This window comes from Archocentrus centrarchus, chromosome 17, assembly GCF_007364275.1.
Source record: "Archocentrus centrarchus isolate MPI-CPG fArcCen1 chromosome 17, fArcCen1, whole genome shotgun sequence".
Lineage (NCBI taxonomy): Eukaryota > Metazoa > Chordata > Actinopteri > Cichliformes > Cichlidae > Archocentrus > Archocentrus centrarchus.
The window spans coordinates 22791848-22799942 of NC_044362.1; the positions used below are offsets into that span (position 1 = coordinate 22791848).

Sequence of the window (8095 nt, forward strand, 5' to 3'; positions counted from 1 at the left end):
GAACCCCATTCCAATGCAGAGCCTGCTCAAGGTCTGCCTGTGCAGTGCACACAAACAGCCCAAAACACTCAGACATGCACACAAACACAAACACACACTCTCTGTCTTTGTCTCGCTCCCTTTCCACACATACAAACACACTTGACACATGCGTATACATAACCGTGTCCCTTTGTGGACCGTTGCCATGCAACATTTCTCTGATTGGGTTAGTTGAGCTCTGGTGCATGTGCACTCAAAGACACACACACTCCTGCTGGCTCATGAGTATCAGATCACACACATAATCCTTTGCCACACCCATCCTCCTCTCCCACAGGACACAGCTGCACTTCCAAGGCCAAGGATGGAGTGAGGAGAAACACAAGGCAGTCCAGGAGGAGAGAAGCTCTGTCTGGGGCGCTGTTGCTCAGAGTCATAGCTTTTCTTGATGAGCTCCTTGGAGATGTTTGGTGGTTCTTCAGTTTGAATCGCAGGTTCATTTAGTCACGCATATTCAGCCTTTTTTTTTTTTTTCCCTTTCCTCAGCTGGAAATGCTAAAATGCATCATTGAATTTCATCATGCAGTGACGAATCATCAATGAAGGAAAGTCACCTCACTTTTGACACGTTGTAAATGTCTCTTTTATAAGTTACACCAATTCCACACAACACACTTGCTGCTTCGTTTTCTGTTGTATGACTTCACGTTTGTTACAGGAGGAGAGCTGCGCTCACGGAAATATGCGGCTCTTCGTGTAAGCTCAGCCTCCATAAGCAGACTGAAGCTCGATCACAGCGTAAATTGCAAACAAAATCTATTCTAGTCAGCGTGTGTGATGCAACTTTCTTTGCTCACAAGGCACGTCGCCGCTAAAGAGTAATGTTTTTCAAAGATTAGACATTGATTAGAAAATTTTGTTGTTTACAAAAATTTATTCATACAAATCTTACAACACTTTCATAACAATGACAAACGTAAAACCCCATATAAGGACTCCTGTGTGTAATAACGATGTCACTTGTACTAAGGTTCACTTTTAAAACACATTGTTTTCAGATAGATAAGAGATTAAACATTGAAGTAAGGCGTTTGGCGCTTTCAGAAATATCAACAACAGGCATTTTCTATGATCTGAACAACATCTCTATTATAGTCTCAATCCCTTTTAATCTAGATAGTGATGCACAACGTTGTAAGTAGTATGTAGGGGCTATTTTCTCATTAATAAATTACTGACCCAAAATAATCAACAACACCTCATAATCAACAGTAACAAACACTGGTCATTGTCTACAACTCTCACAGACACTGAACACCCCATGCACACACGCACAAACAATCACACACATCGCCTGCTCCACCAACATACACATTCTATTGTTTTGTTTTGGTTTTTTTTTTGTTTTTTTTTTTGTATATTTTAGACTCAACAAATCATTGCCATGCTTTAAAAGAAAGCCTAATTCTACTACTCTTGGGGCAGACTAAGCTGAGCAATTAAACAGAGGAAAAGGAAGTTTTAATATAAGCTAATGGACTGCAGCATTGTAGGGCCACTAAAATTGCCATCTGTCACTTGTGGTGAATATTTTTTTATTTATTTTTTTTATTTTTTTTTAATTATTTTTATGTTTTTCTCACGTCGAAGCAAGGCACCAAAGCCAAAAGCTGTTTCCACCTCCGCATGCATGTTCAGTCACTCATCCACACAAACAAACATTAAATGCACACACGCTCACACACAAACACAATATGCACATACACGTTCACGCAACGCCTGTAGGATAGAGCCAAATTGAAGAAGGAGTGTGTTGATAGTTTCTATGGGGGAACACAGGCCACTGATTGGATTGCAGGGGTGCATAAAGCTGCATTTGCATAATATTGAATAAATACATAAGATATTTCTCCAATAAAAGTCATAGGGAATATCCCTCTGCTGGAGGGCTGAATTTCATTCACCTCTGCTCTACTGGTCTCATCCACCTTGACTCACATACTCTTAAACCTTCTTCTGAAACCAAAGTGAAGGGAATTCAACATCTGACATTTTTCTTATCAGACTCATTGACCCTGATCTCACTTCGGCAGGTGAGCAGAGACAGTGGTGCTATCACCTGTTTTTTGCTTCTATATTGACGTGCGACAAACCTCCTCTGGCTCATGGGTACTGTAACCTGTCTCTTATGCAACAGGCTGCTTTTGCTTCCCTTTTCTCTCTCTCTCTCTCGCTCACACACACATACACACACCGTCTCTTTTTCCCCTGCCTTTTCTTCCACTCAACACACTCCTCTTTATCAGCTAACACGTTTCTTCCGCTTTCTCACATAATCTAACACAGATCAGCTTTACAGTTAAACCACAGCATCAACATCAAATCAGCAACTTAGCATGGCAATCGAGAAGCAAAAGAATTCTAGCTACTACAACCAAGACAAAGGCAAACAGCAGAAAGTGGGTGGGGGTGGGGGGGGTCCAGTGTCTTGTCCTATGATATCCACAATGACAGCAGGGGAGGTAAAAATAAATAAATAAATCAACAAGTCAGTGCAGTACCAGTTTCTACCACTTCTAGCCCTCTTTCTTCACATTTGTGTCACAAAACATCCGAGTGGGAGCGGTGCTGAAAGAGGCTTAGCACAGCCCATCTCCTACACAGCAACAAAAGCACAATTGCATGCAGTTTGTAAGTGAAAATTAGCAAGGTGTCAGTTTTCACATGCACCATTAAATCAGAAATAAGAGTTCAGTACTTCGAACTCCAACTCAGATGCTATCTCCCCTCTCCACCTCTTGTCAAACTGCATCACTTCCTGCTTTTTCTGAGTCCTTTTCTGAATATTTTGTAGTTCTGCCAAAATACAATCAACAGTTGAAGCAGTTTTTTTTGTTCATATAACTGTTGACTGAACAGAGACAACATTGAGATGCCTATGTGCTCTGTGTAATTATTTTATACTGTACACAATACACACATGTGAAACATTCCTTAGACAGTCATATCAAGCATGATTTACCTCCTACTGTAAATGACTCTGAGGCAAGTGAGCAAGCAGTGATTTCTGCATACTGTTAACAGCAACGTGAGTGCTTCCTTTCTCTTTAGTAAAGGCAACAATGCCCTTGCAAAAGCTTGCAATGAAATTGGAGAAAAGGTTGAATTTTACCAGCAGTTACATTGACTGAGCATGTAAGTCAATCAGTTAACCATCAAATGAGAGGCTGTGGAACAAAAGCCATCTGAATTCCCCTTGGAGGGGCAGCAAGCTATACAAACCCACAGAGTTCCCATTAAGGGAACATGGAGAAGCGTGGACAAGGGCAGCATCTATCATTTAGGATAAGCCGGATATGCCTCACATAGCATGCTCACTGCTTCTTTGGGCCTGTTTGGAAAACAAACAACACTAAAAAAATAGAACGTTGGTTACAAAAATAAGTATAACATTCAATACTTTGATTGTCTTTTTAAAATCTATTTATTTTCTGCATATGTAGATGACTTTTAAAGATTTCAAGAGCATAATGTTGAAGGTGCACAATTATCTTTTTTTACTGGTTTCTTCTTTTTTTTTTTTGTCATTTGTTTTGTTTTCAACATCTTAACATGAAAATAAAATATTGGTCCACAAAGTATAACTGTGCGGTCTCAAGTGCTTTTGTACAAAAAGAAAAAAAAAACGATATTATTATTATTAAAATATTCATTTTAATGGCTTTACTTCATACATAAATACATGTTGAAAGAACACAGGCGCAATCCACTGGTTGGTCAGATATATCTGAATGACTTCGATTTAACGACTGGATGTATATACACAGGAGAGCAGTTTGATCGCCTTAACAGCGCTACAAATAGGCAAGCCGGCGTCCTTTGTTCCTAACTCTCTGTCTGTACCTTCTACCCAGAACCGCTGCCAGGTATTTCTGCACGGCCATCTGCTTTCTATAGCGACTGTAGCTGTCAGTGAAGATGCCATCTGAATGTCTTTTGGATAAGGGCTCTGACTCTTCCTCCATGCTGTTGTCGTCACTGAAAAAAAAATTGCAGAAAAAAAATAATAATAGTAACATTAGTTAAAGCTGCGACATCTTGACAGATTTATGTTCCTTTTGATGTGGCATTTCAACTTTGGCAATCTCACCATCTCGCCTACAGTCTTAATAATGCATTTATAGGCCTTTTGTTTTGCTTTTTCGTTGTGGAAAAAAAAGCTTTCAGGAAAGATTCAATGACTTAAGCGTTTTGGAAACGTTATCAAATATTAATTTATATCCCTTTGCATATTCTGACGCGTGCAATTTTTTTCTCCCCATTAATAGTTAGGAAAACAAAATCAATTTATAGGTAAGACATAGGTTACAACTCACACTCTATTTTAGTCTCAAAAAAACTGACCCTTACTCTTAGAGGGCATTAATTGTAAACGCAATGCCACGCCCCATCAAAAACAGAACCAAAAACGTGGAATGAAAATGTCAAGACGTTTTATACAGGGGTAACAAAAATTAAAATTAAACCACGCACATAAAATGACAGACAGTGATACAGCAGCCTGAACTTGAGCAGCGCAGAAACATAAAAAAAAAAAGAAAAAAAGAAAGATGACTGCAGTTGAACGCTAATAAGAAATGCCCTTACCCTGCACGAATTGTCATCAGAGAATGCAGATAATGTCTCGCTGTTAACTGACCCAGGATCTCCCTCAAGGCTCTATCTAATTCTTCCTCAGCATGCCTTTCTGGTCTGAGATGATAAAACGCCAAAACACATAGATCATCAGTGACTAAAAATAAAGAAATAAAAAGCGCAGACAGAAATGATCCAAAGTAGCCTAAAATGTTCCCACCCACCCGCAGGTGCAATATAACATCAGGAACAATAAATCGGAGCTTCGGAGCTTTTCAAAGAAACAAACACACAAAAAACAAATAAAAAAAAACATAGGCTATCCTTTCCATATCTGCCAACCGTTTCTTTTCTTTTCTTTTTTTTAATCTTGATCATCAACAGCAGGGAATTAACATTTTAGGCTACTCGGTATGAAAATAACACAGGACAAATAACATGAGAAACTCTGGGGAAAATAAAGCAAGCAAACATTATAGCAAACAGCAACAAAGTCATTAAATTGGAATCCAGTCCAAGGCTTTGGCTGTGATACGAAGGCGCATTTACCTCTTCTCTTGTGGGTAGTATAGAGTGTACGCGTCGTCGTTTAAAGATGGTGGGCTTCGTATAGCAATCTGATCGCTATCAAAACCCATGTCGGATAACGAATTCCCATCCTCATCGAAGGCATCGTTTTCAAGTCTGCAAAAGCAAGAACATTCATCACAATTTTGATCAATGCACATGTGGGACGCAAGAGTGAAAGGATGCCAAATGTCTGCATCTACCTTTAAAAACAGTGGGAGGCTAAATGCAACGGAAAAGCATGAAAACGAAAAGAAAAAACGGAGCCTTTTATGAGTAAAAAAATAGATAAATAAAACCAGAAAACGAGTAATTTAAATTTTGTGGAAAAGTATGACTTAAATCTATTAAATACGCGCTGCTTTCTTTCTTTAAATAATTTTTCTTTCTGTAAAATCTGGGGTTTTTTTCTAATTCCAACTTGATGCTGCCAGCTCCAGACTTATTAATTATTTAAAACTCGAAACAATGGGTGTGAAAATGATCACATTTAGTGTAGGTGTGGAGCCAAAAAAAATTTTTTTAGAGAATTCAGAAAATACCAGTAAAATAAATTAATAAATAATTGAATCAACGAGAGCCACGCCCAAATGATGGATATGTTTTTCCTGAAGAAAAAAAAAAAAAAAGAAGACTAAATCTTAAATGGATAAAGCTCTCCTATTCGTTTCGCCTCGCCTCTCCTGGTGACGCCAGTCCACCGTCATCCCGAGGGCTATCCATTGCATCGACTGCATTCTCATTTTTAATAAGGGGAGTTCCATGAACCGTCCCACTGGACAGATACTCCTGTGCAATTTCAATACTCATTCCACACTAGACTTGCATTCGATTGTTTAAATGTCTGCATTTCCTTCTATTATTATGCTTAACTCTAAGATTTTAAAACTGCGCTCAGAGTTTGCGCGCCATGACGCACATTTATTGGAAATAAAGTGCACAAATTTAAATCTCTTTTGGATAAATCGCAACAAATAATAGCAGCATAAAGCGGAAATTTGGTGCTGAGAAGCATTTTAAATGAAAGCTGAACAGAAAAGACAACAATAGCTAGCGATAAACCAAAAACCTACCTAATCTTAGGGTAACTTAGTCCGATAGGTGTGCAGAAGACGCTGTAGTGCATAAAGATCCCGTAGATGAGCAAGATTAAAGTCGCTTTACTCGAACTGGCCATGCTGTTAGAAGATGAAAAACAGACACATTAAACAGAGCAGTAACTTGACAATAATACAAGTTTTTTTCTTTTTTCTTTTTCTGTTCTATCAAAATCACAAGGTGGTGCTACTTTATCACTACAAACTAAAAAGATGGATCGAATATAAACTTGTTTGAATGAACAGGATTAAAATAGCGTCCACTGGCTTTTACCAAAAACAAAAAAGGGGGGATGGGGGGTATTTTCTGTTTCATTCACCTCATCTTGTAAAAGTTTAACTGCGGTATAGACACAAATCCTCTCTGTTCAGCGCCAAAGTAGCTAAAAAATTTTTTAAAAAGATGCAGAGCTCCACTCAGTTCAAAAAAAGAGAACGATTTCCATTACTTTATCTTGCTCTGGAGCATGAATTTCTCCGAGTTGTAAGACAGTCCGCAGAAAAAGCACATACCTATAGCAGGAAAGCAGAGAGAATGCTGTGTTGTAGGTTGTGATCCGGGCGCGGCTGAGGCAGTGCGTGTGTGTGTGTGAGTGTGTGTGTGTGAGTGAGTGAGTGAGTGAGAAAGAAAGAGAGACGGTATCTTTCTCACGGCACTTCTTTCCTGGCTGAAGCGCCTCCGTCGTCTCCTTATGTTCCCCTCAGCGCAGCCTATCTTACTTTTATGCACAATTAATAGGACTCAACCAGTCGCCAAGGCAAACAAAAAACTCGGTGGGAAAGTGCGCTGTCTGTTCGTCTACATATCGTTGCTCTAAACTTTTGTCCTGTGCTGTGATTGCCTTGGATTTTTATCCATGTATCGCAAGCCTTGCCCCCCTCCTCCTCCTCGTCCTCCCCCTCCTCCCTCCAATAAGTCACATTAAGGATGCTATAGACGTCATCAAGTCTTCCTCCCGGAATATAATAGTACAGTTCCTTCCTCATCGATGCATCCGTCAGACTCACCCCCACCTCCCTCCGAAGATGGAAGTTTACTTTCAAACTTTCTTCTTTTTTTTAAAAAAAAGAGAGTGAGAAAGAGAGAGACAGAGAGAGAGAGACGCTTGTGAATGCATACATGAAATCACGAAGTTTTGATGTGACGGCCGGTACAAACCAGTTCGTCCACGCCATAGCCAAGATTGCACGATTTTTTTTTTTTTTAAATCTCACGTCACCAATAGGTTAATTACGCTTCAGTGATTAAGCCTGATCTGGGAAGTGGTGATGGTGGTTTCATATGACTTGATGGTTTTGATGGAAGGTGATCAGGCTTCCGATGACCAAGTTCAAGGCCCCTGGGGAGTTAGGAGCTGTCCAGTACTGAAATGACTCGTCTCAAATTGCGGCTTTCAGACTTTACATTCACTTTTTGTTCTAATCATTTACAATAATTGCTCACTGGATATCAAGGGGTGGCTTTAATGGCCGTGCAATAAGAACGCTAAGGTCTAAACCTAACCTCTGGATTGTTGAAATAAACGAGGCACATAATCTGATTTGAACAAGGGCTGGTGACGCAGGATGCTGGTTCACTCTACGTGGCCTAATAAACGATTCCTATTTTTCCAGCATTGTTCTCAAATGATCTATATTATTAGAATGTGCTGACTGATATGTTTAAAAAAAAACGTGAAAAACCTTGTAACAGTAGCCTGTTATGTGTAGGGTTAGGGTATGTATATAACTTCTTGTGTAAATAACTAAGAAAAAGTCGGGTCAAATTATTTCCACCCATAGGGGAGTGATGACGCCTAATTTTGAGCTCACGG

The 8095-nt window shown here is 39.5% G+C and overlaps 1 protein-coding gene across 2 annotated transcripts; it reads right to left on the minus strand.

Annotated features, from left to right (window-relative positions):
* Positions 1-3674: 3674 nt before the first annotated feature.
* On the minus strand, positions 3675-7079 carry adcyap1b (adenylate cyclase activating polypeptide 1b). Of its 2 annotated transcripts, XM_030752763.1 has the most exons (5): positions 6795-7074; positions 6258-6362; positions 5167-5301; positions 4630-4734; positions 3698-4020 (listed from the first exon to the last, which is right to left on the minus strand). In XM_030752763.1, exons 2-5 carry the CDS (start codon positions 6359-6361, stop codon positions 3837-3839), a joined length of 528 nt encoding a protein of 175 aa, XP_030608623.1. In that variant the 5' UTR covers position 6362; positions 6795-7074; the 3' UTR covers positions 3698-3836. The 2 variants fall into 2 exon arrangements, with proteins under 2 accessions (XP_030608624.1, XP_030608623.1); XM_030752764.1 differs by lacking the exon at positions 4630-4734 and having other exon boundaries at positions 3675-4020; positions 6795-7079.
* Positions 7080-8095: the final 1016 nt, after the last annotated feature.

Bases quoted from the DNA above. Each gene is read 5' to 3' on its own strand.
- adcyap1b (XM_030752763.1), bottom strand. From the start codon at position 6,361: ATGGCCAGTTCGAGTAAAGCGACTTTAATCTTGCTCATCTACGGGATC. The intron at 5,302-6,257 runs GTAGGTTTTTGG...TTGCTTTTGCAG, and splicing joins CTAAGTTACCCTAAGATTAG to ACTTGAAAACGATGCCTTCG. The intron at 4,735-5,166 runs GTAAATGCGCCT...TTATCATCTCAG, and splicing joins TACTACCCACAAGAGAAGAG to ACCAGAAAGGCATGCTGAGG.